Consider the following 15,433-nt stretch of genomic DNA (forward strand, 5'->3'; position numbering starts at 1 on the left):
CACCAGGGTTAATTAATTGTTTCAAGGCTGCATACATCCCTTTAATGAGATAAATAAAAAAGGAAATGATATGTTGTCCTGATTTTGTAAAGCAGGAAATTGAAAGCAGGTCTTGCGTATTCTGATACAATGTAATACTCAACATGTGACATAATTGCACTGTGCAGGAACGCTATTGAAAGCAATACATTTCACAGTGTGTGCATTGCAGGCCACTGAAATGCATAATGAAATGCATTATGCTCCAAGAAACCGAATAGTCTGTGCGAAAAACTGCAGGTGCAGCAGTCAAAAACATGTTTTCTTTTAATGTGCGGTTGTTACCAGCCTGAAAAATGCTGACAACATATCATAAGCATAAAGAAACCGCATCAATAAAAAGGCAGAGCAGCCCAGAGATGTTTAAAATTACATTTGAATCACAAAGGGAGATAGTGAGAAAGAAGGCGAAAATAAATAAAGAGACTAACATTTACATCCCCGGCCTGCGAGCTGTTTCCTGTGGCACAAGCCGAGCGGGTATCAAACAGGAAATTCTGCGCCGTCGTTTCCAGCGACAGGGAACGGGAGCGTGCAGAGATCGCGTTGGACTGAATAAAAGCTACCCTGCTGTCATGTTTATTACTTGAATAATTACAAAAATAAAGTGCTTCATATGAGAAAGAGACAGTAGTGATCCTTTTCTTGCTGCCTGCCTAAATCACATTCACAACCCTTGCCAGCATCATCCAACGCTTCAATCCTGATGGCATTTTGGTTGCTGCTTAAATTTCGTTTCATCCTGTGCCTGATTGCAATTTTCTTTCTGTCGTCATCATTTTCTTCCTTGCTTCATACAGCCCTCTCTTGCCGCCTCTTTCCATGAATCTCTGATTGTGAGAGAAAGCCCTGAAGGAAGGATTAGCTAGAGTGAATGGAGGACAACTTTGCCAGCTATTACATCCCAATGAAGCCGCTTTAAGCTTCACTAAGCCGCAACTGATAACTTTGCAGGCCATTAGCGAGCAAGATTGCCTTTCAGAGTCTCTCATTTCTCCATCCTCCCTTTCACCACAATCAACAACATAATGATGAGACATGTTGAATAAAAAGGCATTTAGACTGTACTTTTCACTGCCCCGAGAGCAAAAAGAAGATGCGTGTTGTTTTCTTTACAAGGTTAACCCCAGAGAACGGTTTGGCTGTTGTTGGGTCTAAACAGTTTTCTGTGGCATTAATTTGTCGTTGAGCTTGAACGGCAAATGTGAGTTCGCTGTCCCATTTCATTTAATCTGCGACACGGCCGTGGGTGTGGACTTTTTTAAGCAGCCCTCACAGTATTCAGAAATTTTAGCAAATAAGAAGCTTTAAAAAGAGCGTGGGGTGATTTTATGTGGGAAATGAAAGGCATCAATCAAAAGAAAGCAGCATAATGTACTCCTTTTGAAATCCTTTGAGAAGGCAGCAAAGAAACATGTATTCTTGGACTGGAGGTAATCCACCAGACCTTTCTCGTTTTGACTCGTCATAATAGGAAACGCGCAGTTGTAACTAATAACATTAATTATGGGTCTGCTCTTTCAAGGTGTCGCAGTAATGGCAGCGAAGCAGCGGGAGCAAAACAAGAGTGAATGAAACGCGTGCGGCTACTGGTGTGATTAGTGTGTGTGCCTTTCAAGAGAAAGTTGAGTAGGAAAACAGAGTCAAACAAGATCCAGTTTTTTGAAATATTCACACATTTTCTAATGTTGATACGCATGCATTGACCTAGAGCGCGCTAATGAGTCAGTTTGCCCAAATAAAATGCAAGAGAATCACAATGAAAACAAGAATGGGACATGAGACAGGAATGAAACATATTTGCTTAAAAGCATCAGTCCAAGGGCAAATGTGTAATTTAATGCAGAGTATGTCTTTGAAATCTGGAGATCTCTCCTGAGGATTTTTAAGAAAATGTTTTCTGAATGATCTTCCAAAATGTCACAACTCATGTATCCAAGGTCTGCTAGTTATAGTATCTGGCATTGTACTCTTCAGTGTCTACTCTTCTCTGTTTTATTTCGTTTTGATTGATTGTGCAAATCTATGTAAAATAGATGCATGTTTGGATGTCATTTTGCAGGAAAACATGTCTTGGCGATGAAAAACCTTTACACAGGTAGAAAGAAAGGGAGATGATAGACAGGCAAATTAGGCCTTCTCTGCTCCCATTTACACCTACCTGTGTTCCAAAATGCACAATCCTCACCATCTCTGCTCTGAGTGTATGGGTTTAAGAAATGTACTATAAGAACAACAAGAGTCCACCTATATATGGAAAATAAACTTAGATTGCATTTTGTATGTGAAGGAACACTGTGCCACTGTAGACACAGATTGTGATATATCTACTAAGTGTCACAAAACTATAAAAACATAGCAAAAGAAGAAGTGGCAGGCCTAAAAAACTGTCTAAAAGAGATGACCAGTATCTGAAAGTCATATCCCTGAGAAATAGGGGGGCGGGCAATCCAATAAAAGACCTGACACAGTACCTGTGAGATATATCTGGCCCTTCAGCGCATCCGTCTGCTGCTCACTGAAGCCTCATCAGAAATGGTCTCAGTGGAAGAGTGGCTGTCAAGAAGCTGTACTTAAGGAAAGGAAATGGAGAAAAGGCTGAAGTATGCCGGATTACACAAGAACTGGACAGAAAATCAGTGGAAACAAGTCTTATGGAGTGAATGAATCCAAATTTGTAATTTTTGGCTCAAAAATGTGAATCTGAGTGCCTACAGCTATCTGTAAAACATGGTGGAAGCTCTGTTGTGGTTTGGGGCCAATTCAGCCAATGGTGCTGAGAAAAGTATCATCAAATTTTGATCCATCTTGAAGCCATCTGATTATTAACAACTTCTTTCACACCGTCAATGCAGTACAAGTATATCTTAACAGACATACACACAAAATGTGCATGGCAACAGGTCTTACAGAGCGATTAAGCCAAAGTGAAATATTTCCAATAAATTGTCAGAAGAGAGCTACAACAATAAGTCTGTGAAGCACGATGGAGGCTCTGTCATGGTTTGAGGCTTCATTTCAGCCAGCAGTGTTGGAGATCTTATCAAAATTGATAAAAACACCGCAAATTACGGCCAGATTTTGATCCACCGTTTGGAAAGCATCTGATTGGCAAAAGTTGAATTTTTCACTATGACAATGCCCAATGATCCCATACTCTGCCAGTACAGTAAAAGCATAGTTGGATAGAAAAACATACAATGGATTATTATCAGTCATACATTGGCCTCCCTAGAGCTCAGATCTCAACATTATTGAAGCAGAGTGCAATCAGCCAACATCCAAAGCTCTGTTTTTTCTCTGATATACTGTATCCACATGTTTGTTTGCAAATCGCTCCACATGTTGTCCATTTTCCATTTGCAGAATGTAAAGAAATGAGAGGTGGATCAAGATTTTTGCATGTAGTTTTTGCATTTTTTCATGTGAAACATTAGTGTAGAATTGTGATAACTGGGGAATAATTTTAAGTGTTTTTTCATCTATGTCATCTATAAAAAGTTGAACACTAATGATTCAGCCTGTTTGTTTTTGGACTAAAGTCTGAGGTAGCACAGCACACAGACATATAAGACATCCAGATCAATCAAAGGTTTATTGATTTGGTTGTCGTTAGGTTAATTGAAACAAAATCTATAAGTTTAAGCATGTCTGCTTTCATTTAACTTATTCAACTAACCTTCTACCTTCAAAGTTAAAGTCAGAACATCGTGTCATACAGACCTCCTCTTACACATACCAACAATACATTTTCTGTTACAATATGTGATGCAGGAACTGCTGCTGAGCATTCTCTCTCAGCTCCACATGTATACACCCTTGTATGATTCACACTGACTGAGCTGAGGGAGTAGATGCCTGCAGCCCTGTGCAGGCCATCTAGTTCTGAATATCATCTGCAGTGTCTGTCTACAATTCCCCCGAGCGCCTCTGTACAGAATAGCTCTGTCCCAGGAGAACCTCCTAGCTCTGCTAAACGAGTGAGCAACTTTAAATAACAAAACTGCTGAGTCAGTATTCTGCAATGCTAAAAAGTTATATTCAGTTGGAAATGAAAAGGGGGAGAAGCACTGAATAAGAAGCACCAGTAGAGGACCACTTCATACATACACTGTTTTTGTCTGGGTTAATAAACAAGTTAAGTCATTTTCCCAGATAAAATAAAATCAATATGTTTCAGTAAAAATAATAATGATCAAATTCTAGAACTGGAAATTCAATTATTCAATTCAATTAAAGACTGTGTAAATATTTCATTGCTACTGTGACATACTTGTTCGTGACACTCGGTTTTTTATTATGAACTACAAATAGAGCGACATCCACCATTTTTGCATTACTCTAAGAGGAGCTGTCACCTTTTACGAGAATTTTCAAACACGTAAGCCATAACTGGCCTGAAAGACTCAGGCAGGAAGTAATTTACCTTAAGGGGGGGTTAGACCTGTATGGAAATTACACCTGTCATGAGAAGTGGTAAAATTGTACCACGGGGCAGAGCTGACAGGAAAATCTGCTACGCTCTCCATATGAAAAAAGTGCACTCTTAAGAAGATGTCAGGGCTTGACAGACCTCCACAGCCTGTACTGCTGTGATACCTTTTACACAGAGGACTGTGCCAAGGTGTTGGCTTCCACTTACTGGTTTTATTTAGCTTATATGAATGGTTAGTTTGTATTTCCCACCCGCTGTGGCAGTTGCAGAACATTTTAGGTCAAACTCACACTACCATCTGTCAAAGTCATAAATCCAATGTGACAAGCTGTCAAAATCAGCTGTTCTGTTGTGTCCTGCGATGTTTCCTTGAATACTGCAGACTATATTCTGTAGGTCATGATGTCTGCTTTTCTTGCTTATCTAGAGTGTACAGCACTTAATGTATGTGTACATTTCACATCCCTAACCTAAAAATTTGTACCTAAACCTATTTAAAGAGCAATGTTATTTTCAAAGTAATCAAAGTACTTTTTTTCATGCTGGAGCTGATGTAATTTTTTTTCATGTTTTTCTTTTAATCTAAAAGTTTGAGAGAAATAGCTCTCCATGGTTTCTGTATATTTCCTTAGAAAAGCACACACATTTTCAGTATTTTAGCCCCTTTTTCACTTAGCTTTCTTCTCCATATTGTTACGTCTGTACTTTCCTCTTCTTTTCTCTTCTTTCTCCTCTCATATATCATATATCTTCTCTCTTCCCCACTAGGTGGTGAGGTAGCAACCCCAAGGTTCACTCAGTATTTCCGCGGTAGCCTGTCGGGTCTGACGATCCGACCGGGTCGCATCGAAACCCAGAAGGTTATCTCCTGTTTGCAGGCTTGCAAAGAAGGTCTTGATATTAACTCCCTTGAAAGCCTCGCTAAGGACATAAAGGTGCGTGGAAAAAATGGATTCATTCAACTTATTTCTCCGCAGTAACAGCCAACTGCATTTGCATTGGTCTAAAAGGAAGAAGGAAAGCACCATAACTTATTTATGTGCCGCTTTTAAGTTAAAGCGCTTTCATTTCCATCTCTGGAATATAATGGAGTTGAATTTAAGGCGTCCACATCTACATGCTTTTTGATAAAACCTCCACTCATCATATTATTGATTTACTTTTGAATCTGAATGGGAACAAGTCGTTTGTTGGTTTTTCCCAGTTTCATTTTAACCCGGCCCAGTCTGTGCTGGTGGTGGAAGGAGAAGATGTGGACAGCATCAACACGGCCATGACCAAGGTCTCCTACATCAATTCTCGCCAGTTCCCCACACCAGGCCTCCGACGGCTGCATATCACCACTACAGTACAGTGAGTGCACATTTACTCTGACAGTGCGTTTTTATCTCAGCTATTTAAGAGACGAAACACACGCCATGGCTTTTAAACATCCAGCTTTCGTGCACCTGTTCATAACTGAGGAGCTCAGCTTTGGAGCAGCTCTGCTGGAAGTACTGTGAGTTAACATCTTGCTCAGGGGTGCATTGACTTTGAGAGACTGGTACTCGCTGTGCAAGCACGCACACATCTTGTGGAAATCTCGTGGGACCAGATTTATTCATGGAGGAGGAATACTCAGGATGTTTTGTGCACAAACATTTACTGGAGACATAAAACAACCTGTCATAACATAAAGCATTAAATCTTGTCCTGAGATGTCTTCATGTATAGTGATTTGGTCATTAGCTTAGCTTCCTGCAGTGGAAATCACACCTCTGTAGTTTTCAGTACACAGGCTATATAATTATTAGCTAGATAACATACTGGAGTATGTCACCCCACATTAGCCTAATGAGCTTATCCCAGCTGCAATGGGGAAAAGGAAAATATTCATGCAAACACTGAAGGAACAAGCAAACTCATCACTAAAAGGCATGAGCTGACCAGCATGTTCGAACCTAAAACCTTTCTACCCAAAAGCAAACCACAGCATCAACACGCCGCCCCCTGCAACTGTTAAAATTAGATAGCCCTTCTTACATTCAGTGTGTAATGGAGCGATTTAGGGACCTGTTTGATGTGCAGAACAGCTGCACATTTAATGCTTCTGCGTTTTGTTTTCTTTTTTAATTTCTGCCTGTTTCTTTAGACATTTAAATTTAAAATTTAAAATTTAAACTCTTTCTGACATTTTAATGTTTGTGAAAATCCCCAGAAATCTAACGTAAAATGTTTAAAGAAGGTGGTCAGCATAAGATGAGTAGTGGTCACAGGCAATGCAAACAGCTACAAACAGAAACAGTGGTGAGCAAAGCAGCTGCCAGAGCCGAGCTCTCAGTGAGATGGCGTAGGGTGGATCATTAGTGTAAAAACTATTAAACCAATAAGCAGGCCAGCTGTCCCTGGTGATTGCAAAGACCATATTGCTAGAGTCTATTTTGTTATGTTTTCCCTCTTCTCTCTCCCTCTCTCTTCTTGTGCTTCTATCTCTGCCTTTGATTTGATTTGACTTGATTAAATTGACTTTGTTCACTAGTAGCAGCAGCACTTCAGGATGATGATGCCAGTCACTCAACCTGCCGCTCTTTCAAGTACTTGTCCAGAAATCTCCTGCATGTTATTATTTCCCAGTACTGCAAACAGACAAACGTGTCCATGAATTTGGATTCATATTCGGTTGGCTTTTGGTGAGCTGATATTTTCTATATTTTCACCACTAGACCGAAACCTTACATTATATATTAAATGTAGTTGATGGAATAGACAAGTAGTAGGCTGATTATTTATTTTCCCGTGCATAGACCAAGACAGATGATGTGTACCTGTATGATATATATATAGTGTGCATGCACTGCCAACTGTTAACTGTTAACAAACTAAAAAAGATACAACTGAGGGTTTTGTTAAACAAATTCACAGAGAATTCACTTTCTCTTTCCCTTTGAGACGAAACATTCAAATAATCTTTTTTATCTTGTGCGATAATGAATAGTGAATTATGTCTTTTTTTAAGATTTCAGTGGTAATTGTAAGTGGCACCCATGTTTGAATTACTACTTTGAGACTAACTCATTCCTGCGTTTCCTATTGGATCATTATTACATCCCAGTACTGATATGGATTTCCTCTACGGGGCTCATGTCTGACCCGATCTGCTTCAAAGCACTAAGCTGTAGCACATTGAATGCAACATGCTTGATTGCATATATAGATATTGCTTACTGTCCCAGAGAGAGAGACTTGTGTCTAGCTTGAGTGCTTGGTACATGTTCACGTGTCTTACGTCTTGTCTCCACAGCCATGCAGCACCTGTTCGTTTGTTGAGCAGCAAACGCAGGCGGGTCAAATCAGCTTCGTGCTGGTCGATAAAGTGAGGCGAGCTCCAGGAGCAACAATAGAGGCTGTCTGACTCTGACAACACTTCACTGGGCTCCTCGAGATAACGGCAGATAGATCCGCCTTTGCACTCAGCAGATATGTTGAATCTGCAGTCCGTGAATAGGGAAAAAAACAACAATATGTAGTCACATAACACAGACAGTGTTCAGAAAATTCTTTAACACGTGTTGTTTTAAAGCCGCGGGTGTTTGCTCCATGTCACAAGCCCTGTCTGGCAGCATAAGTAGCTTATCAACATTTTCTTGGGCCATATCCATCTTTAAAATATTGCCTATACAACAGGTACAAAAACACCTGATATGTGTAGTTAAATTAAAAATGATGTTGGACAGGGGTGTAAAGTTCTGAGATTTCTGGCACCCTTTTGTTAGCATCCATGAGTTGGACTGTGTGCATCTTGGAGGCTGCTTCTTGAAGGGTGGCAACCCTGTCGCGCTGACAGTGTACACACAAACAGACTGAAATAGTACTCAGCGGTTGTACCCACTGTTGTGGGAACTACCACACTGCTGTGTAGTAGTTCCCACAGCAGTGTTGTTTCCAGGACACACACACGGACAGATTTCAAAGTGATGCACTAGAGGCCATGTGGTCAAGGCAGGTAACAAGCCAAGATTGATCTGAGACCTCAAAAGCTAACATCCCCTTTTGTGGATTTCATTTTTTTATACGTAAGTGGGATGTTTTTATGTGCAGGTGAGAGTTCATGGTTGCTCGCTTTCATAATCACACCGATTCAACTTAAGTCCAGTTGAAACTGGGTTTTTCTATAGTGATATAATCTACTTACAACACAATAAAACCGACATAAAAATGAAATTCACATCCTTTCATAGAATTTTTGTCCAGATTAGAAAAGATTTTCTCGTGATAAAGCGATGGAAATGATTTTTAACAGGAAAAACTGAAAGAAAATCTTTTGAATTAATATGCACTGTACATGTTTTCATAAAGCAGCTGGCCTGTTTGATGAGTGGGTAAAACAAACTCAATGGAGAATTTGGTATTCTTGCCAGTTTTTCTTTTTTGTTGCCAGCCTGTTCTGGCAATCCAACAAACCTCAGAAGTGGTAATCAATTATGATGCCTTAGTAGAAATTGATTGCACAAACAAAGCACCTCAGCGGCCACTTAAAGCCCCTGAAAACGTATTTTCTAAACCAGTTTTTCGCTAAGAGGGATTGAATATGCATAAATTTCTAAGTTTGAACTGTTAGTTTTTTTCTTCATACTGGTGTGAAATGGGCAGGCACTATTAGCACTGCAGAAATCTTCTTACAGCCCCCAAAATTATTATTATTGAAATTAAAATAATCTTAAAAAGCTCTAAATACATTTAGCACTTAAAAAGAGGTTTTATTGCATGCAATCCTACGCAAAAGTCTAGAGCCAACCCTTTATTTCTTTATATTTCGCTAGGAAGATGGGCATGACAATGAAAAGTGCAGTGATCCAAACATACATGGGAATAAAGCATATAGTAGTTCTTAAGCTCTTCTTTGGATGTTGGTTGCATTCGGTTTAGATGATTCTTCCTGTTTCCTCCCTTATGAATGGCTTCTTCCACTGAGACCATTTCTAGCTTTTTTTGGTGTGTGTGCCACTTCTTTTGTTTCCACTTGACACACTGCACCCCACGCCAAGATATGTCAAGCACTTGGCTAACAGCTCTTTGGAAATCACTTCATTGGTACAAAAAATACGATTTTATTTCAGACTGTGTTGACATTTTTTGTAGAGTCGACTAAACAAATGGCAACAAAATATGTGTTTGTGTCAGGCTGCTAGTAACAAAGTGCCCAAAGATGCAATTTAAATTGTTTCTTTACTAAGTTGTCTATTACAACACTGGGTCATCCCTTGAGTTTGGTACCTTTGTATAAGGACTGAAAATGAGTGAAAAAGCAGCCAACGTCCAAAGAAAAACTTTGAAAGACCTTCGGAAAGCCTTAAAGTTTGAAGTAAAATATAAAGAAATGAGGGGTGCCTTGAAGCTTCTTCACAGTAACATCAGAAGTGAAATGTTGTAGGGGTAAATTTGAAATGTCCCTGTCGCTCCCTGAGCCTTTAATTCAGAGCTGCGGTACTTAAATTATACAAAAGCAAATACGCCGCAGTGAAATCAAGAGACGTAAGCAGTGAGGCAGCAACACAGGTGCTGTCCTACCCTGTAACCTTTTCTTCTCCTCTTCTGTGTGTGTGTGTGTGTGTGTCTGTGTGTGTCTGTGTGTGTGTGTCAGGTGTTTCGGAGAGGACACATGTCTCTCCATCCCAGACATCAAGGCAGTAGTTATGGTGCTGCCGCCCAGTGAACCGAGAATCACCATTGCTGGATCTAATCGACTCGTCAGGCCTGCCAGCGACCTCCGGGGCGCGCTGGGTGTGGCACCTTTCAAAGAGCTTCACATCACAAGCACAGTAATGAAGGGAGATGGCTTCGGTGGACGTGAGTGGGCTGTTATAGATGCTCTCAGCTTATATGTGCATCTTAATGATGCTTCAGTTAATTTACAATCATCTTTTGCTTTTCTTTCTGTTGAGGTGTTTTATATTCGACCATATATGTGTTGGATATTTGACATCTTATCATTTCAAACACTTTCACACTTGTGTGATTTTGTGTGCGTGCATGCAGCCCGCAGGCCAGGAGTGATGGAGGTAATGCACAATCTGGACTACTGTGATGTTCTGGTAATTGGAGAAGAACTGAATCCAGACAGAGAAAGTCTAGAGATTCAACACAGTGCTCTGCTGGGAAAACACCTTGATGCCACCAACTCCACCTCTGGAATATCAATTTATGGTAGGCTGTGTGACCTTCTGCAGTCTCATCTTAGGGAAAAATCTGGAAAATGGCGTGCCCTTTAATCAGCAGTCAGACGATCATACATTAAGAAAGATGTAAAGGTCCCTGAGACATGTCCCTGTCGTTTAATTACAGGCTTATTTATGTCGCCAATATGCAGTTCTGCTTCATGACATGTGTTAGATATTAGTAAGGCATAAATCTTTTTCTGTGTTACAAGGTGTGGACTCCATGGCTCACTATGAGCAGGCACTGAGGCAAGTGCGCTACAGGAACTGGCGACCAGCCAATCTGAGTGAGAGGAGGTTCAGACTCACCTGTTCGGAGCTCAACGGTCGCTACACCAGCAACGAGTTCAATTTGGAGGTGAGTTTGATATATATACATTCTTATCTACCAAGTGTCTCTGTCTTATTTTTATGATTTATTTGTTTTATCTTTCAATGTTACCCTGTTTCGTCTTCTATTTGTTCTGCATAGGTCAGTGTTCTTCACCACTCGGCACCTGTGGAGCACGCCAATCACATGGCTGTCCAGCCCCAGTACATGAGACCCGTCCATCACCCACTCATGATGCACTCGCTCAACTCTCACATGTCAGGTAAGACACAAATAGAGTCCAGTTCATTTATAAAGCGCTGGTCCTTAACAACGGTCGCCTGTGGGTGACTGTTTCTCAGGAGGTAGAGCAGGTCGTGTACTAATTGAAAGGTTGGTGGTTTGATTAAAGTAGTGAACACTCAGTTGCTGCTGATGTGTTCACTGGAGTGAGAATGTGTGCCGATGTGAGATAGATAGAAAGCACTTAGATATAGAAAAATACTTGTGTGAATGAGACATGTTGTCTTTTATCCTGTCCTGGAAGACAGGATAAAAGCTGAGCAGTAGTTGGTCACTGTGGAAAGGAAGAACTCGCTTTAAACAAGAGATGTTTTCCAACCAGGGAATTAGGTTCCCCCGTGAGGTACTTCTGCGTGAGCTGGGGGGGAGGACATGGACACAATAGCTAAACTAATCTGAAAACAACTGATTGAAAGCTTTGATCAGGAAGTTAGCTTAATGTAAAAACTAACAGTTGGAATATAGCTAAAAGTATAAAAACCAAGTGTTTGATAAATGTACGCAAGCTAGCTAACTGTGTTGTTTAACAAAGAAGATACATAAGATAGATAACATAACAGTAAATAAACAGTTGAATAGCAAACTTGTACATTCAGTCACTACTGTGGCCCCACTGCAATTTCTAATTTATGATTCTAATGAACATTTAGTTTACTTGTACTCTGTTACTCCGATGTAAAGCATTTTCATTCGTTTTTTACAGGATCGTTAGAGAACTTAAGGGAAACGATGAGTATCATAGGAAACCACTGTTATTATTATTATTGTGTGTGTGTGTGTGTGTGTGTGTGTGTGTGTGTGTGTGTGTGTGTGTGTGTGTGTGCATAATGACTTTAATCACTGTTTTTTACAGGATCGGCACCTCCTGCAGCCACAGTTGTTATCGTGGTTTGTATCGCAGCACTGGTAGTGATTGTGGTTATTGGAGTCTACAGGATCCACGCCACACATCAGGAAGGGTCGAGAGAGGACGAAGATGAGGTCAAAGATGCTGAGGAAGAGTGGGACAACTCTGCGCTCACCATCACTGTCAACCCCATGGAGGTAACTCTGAAAGATGTGGTTTAGCATTTAATGCCATTATCAGGGTATTTTCTTTAGAAGAAGGACAGAGTGGAAGACTGAAGATAATGTCAACAGTACTTGTTAACAGTATGAACGTACCTGCAGCTGTGTCGTTTATACGCTGATTTTTGTTTGTTGTTCTCTAGAACATAGGAGCACCTCAGGCTCTGGGTGATGAGGTAAGGCAAGAAGAACATGAGGAGGAGGAAGAAGAGGAGGAGGAAGAGCTGGTGGGAGGAGTGACAAGTGTTGAGTCGGAGAACAGCGATGAAGAGGAAGATGATGATGAAGGGAGAGAAGCTGCTAAAGAGAGAAAGCAGAAGGGGAAACTCGGATGGGACAGTTCCTCCGTAACATACTGATCACGAACATGTAAACATTAACACATATGTGCACAAACACACGCTCATGCACATTCTCATCGGACACACACATAAAAATACACAGCACACACGTATCAACCAGACATTCCTTCATGCTCTGTAAAGGTATACACACACACACACACACTCTGATGAAATAATTTACAATCTGTTGCTGGAAAATACTCTTCTAATCTTCCCATGTTGTCACTTTTAATGTAACATCTCCCCCTGCTGGACGCAGTCAAACATGGCGTATGACTGAATGGAAATCGTTGTCTGTGTGTGCATCATTATTCACGTCACAACCAGTAAAGCAGAGAAAAATATGTCAAACAAGCACAGTCGAGTCATTTATTATGTGGGCACATTATAAATTCAGTCCCAAACTCTGAGCCACGAGCCAGATCTTAAATGATGTGACACTGATACGAAACACAAGCTTAAAATTGACTTTTATCCCAGTGTTCAGTATGTGTATCGTATCCTCCGTTACTTTTAAATCTTTTATCCATCAAACTGATTGTTTTTAACAATTTAACAGCAAGGTCTATCCATCTACGCATCAGCTAGTTCATGTATCTGTAACATCTTTACGTAGAATTCCCATGGCCCTGATAGTAGGTATGACATAGCTGTGCTCTCTCTGTGTTTCCTCTCTTCTCAACCACAACACGTTTGATGTCCTTAAAGTCTGTGGTTCTGTGGCCTGGACACTAAAGAGAAACATTCCACATTTGTCCTGATTTACTGCATGTACAGAACAAAGTAGAAATATCAATTTTTGAACTGAATCTTTCATCTTTGAGTTCCTTGGATTATCTTGAAGCTAAAACAGTCACTTTTCCATTAGCTTAGAAGCTGATTGTTTGCATCTGTGTGTGTGTGTGCCAGATCTATCCGTGCTGTGGCCCAAATGTTTACTGTTTAGGAGTAGCTAACTTTGGTTTTTACTCAGCACATGCAGTGATACAGAAATGTTGCAGTTTGCCACTATGATCCCATGTTTCCTTTGGTTTTATCCATTGTAAAGGGAGTCCTCTATGCAATTATGGACCTACCATAAAGGATCGGTGCACAGAAACAGGGGTACTCCAGATATAAGAGACAGATATAGAATTGATGCAGAACAGGCTATAATATCCTGACTTTAGTGCCTAGTATTGATCATTTTCCAGAAACGATATACATTGCACCTCCCATCTATCAGTCAGTAGCATCTCATCTTAGACCTGCCGGTTTCACAGACACCTAACTTGTCACGAGTTTATCTAGTTGGACTTGTCTCAGAGTCAGGCCGCTGTGATGTCTTATGTTGTGTACAGCGTCCTTGAGCAAATAAAATAGCTTTTGATGCCAACAATTTATAATGAGTTATATACTGTAGGATCTCGCCTTTAGCAAAACCAACAAAGTAGGATTTTCTTTCCTATTTTGTTCAGTTGCAACAGGCGCGTCTGTGAAACTGGCTGCAGAACTCCACATCTGCAGCTTGTAACACAGGCTTTCATGTCAAAGCAAAGGACACCCACAGATATCAGCGTGCTGTTTTTATCCCTCATGTAAAGGAAAGTAAATTCATTGTGCAAAGTTGTCGGAGCGCCCGTTTGAAGTCGTGCGTAGATGTTGACAGAAACGGTGGTAAATTTAGGAGAAAAGAAGCAGCGCTTATACAGTATATCCACATTCCTGCACAACTTCACCACAGCTACAAGAAGAAGTGGATACTTCACTTACAGTCATTCCTCTTTGTACCGGCGTCATTACTGATTAACACTCACTCTGACAAAATTAAATTCCAGTTTGTTTTAAAAGCTAAAAGAAACCGTGACATTCCCATCTCTGCTCACAGGAAAGCACCGGTCACACGTTCGTGTGTGGACAGTATCTATGACGACCTCTCTCACTGAGCTCTCTGATACTATGTGTCCTGCTCACCTGTCCCTCCTTCTGTTGGCCTGTGGTTGTGATGTCATCATTGTGAAATAACTGCCTTGTTTCCTTTTTCCCTCCCTCTTTGTCATAATATGCTTCTGAAGATTAAAGATTAAAAAAAGGTTCTTTTACATATAATAACAAACCCTGTAAAAATGTTCAAGACACTTATTTTATATATCAGTTTCTTTTTCTTTTTGTAAACTCTGTGGTTGGGATTTCTCTCTCTTTAGTGGTCATCCCACTGCTTCCTGTATATTGACCAATAAAGACTTGTTTTAGACTCTACAAAGCTCTCCTTCCTGTCTCTACGCTATATACCTGACCTGATGTGCACTGTGTGTGTGTGTGTGTGTGTGTGTGTGTGTGTGTGTGTGTGTGTGTGTGTGTGTGTGTGTGTGTGTGTCTGTCGAGCAGCTTATAAATTGAATAATTAATGAGCTGTCATTGTAGGTGTTGGCCAGCTGCATGAATGCATCATGCTGGAGCTGGCTGCCTGTGTGTTTCATTTGTTTTCATTACAGGCTTACACAGACAGAGGCAGGTGGGGTTCACATGGAATCACTGTGTTTATTCAAATTGCCTCTGAGCCAAAAGGAAGGAAGATGCTCTGTATAATAGATTTTCAATCTGCAAAATGGTTCGTGCACGAGGTGAGCAGTTTGAAAACCCAGAAACAAGAGGTTTTAAAAGGTCCCAAAATAAATTGGGGGGAACTTTGAATTTTCAATCACTTACCTGCATCTTCTGTTTTTTGGAGGGGGGACAATCCTGAAATGATCCTTGTCTT

The 15,433-nt window shown here is 40.6% G+C and overlaps 1 protein-coding gene across 2 annotated transcripts in view; it reads left to right on the forward strand.

Annotated features, from left to right (window-relative positions):
* Window positions 1-14,931, forward strand: part of LOC120727645 (calsyntenin-2-like) — a 157,176-nt gene extending 142,245 nt beyond the window's left edge. For both annotated transcript variants that reach the window (XM_040022039.1, XM_040022038.1), the window contains 8 exons: window positions 5,243-5,409; window positions 5,679-5,827; window positions 10,095-10,300; window positions 10,490-10,657; window positions 10,881-11,026; window positions 11,141-11,261; window positions 12,135-12,325; window positions 12,493-14,931. In XM_040022039.1, coding sequence (XP_039877973.1) covers window positions 5,243-5,409; window positions 5,679-5,827; window positions 10,095-10,300; window positions 10,490-10,657; window positions 10,881-11,026; window positions 11,141-11,261; window positions 12,135-12,325; window positions 12,493-12,708 — 1,364 coding nt within the window. In that variant the 3' untranslated portion in view covers window positions 12,709-14,931. The remainder of the gene's footprint in view (window positions 1-5,242; window positions 5,410-5,678; window positions 5,828-10,094; window positions 10,301-10,489; window positions 10,658-10,880; window positions 11,027-11,140; window positions 11,262-12,134; window positions 12,326-12,492) is intronic.
* The last annotated feature ends 502 nt before the right edge of the window (window positions 14,932-15,433 follow it).

Source organism: Simochromis diagramma, unplaced genomic scaffold (genome assembly GCF_900408965.1).
Source record: "Simochromis diagramma unplaced genomic scaffold, fSimDia1.1 OVJJ01000205.1, whole genome shotgun sequence".
Classification (NCBI taxonomy): domain Eukaryota; kingdom Metazoa; phylum Chordata; class Actinopteri; order Cichliformes; family Cichlidae; genus Simochromis; species Simochromis diagramma.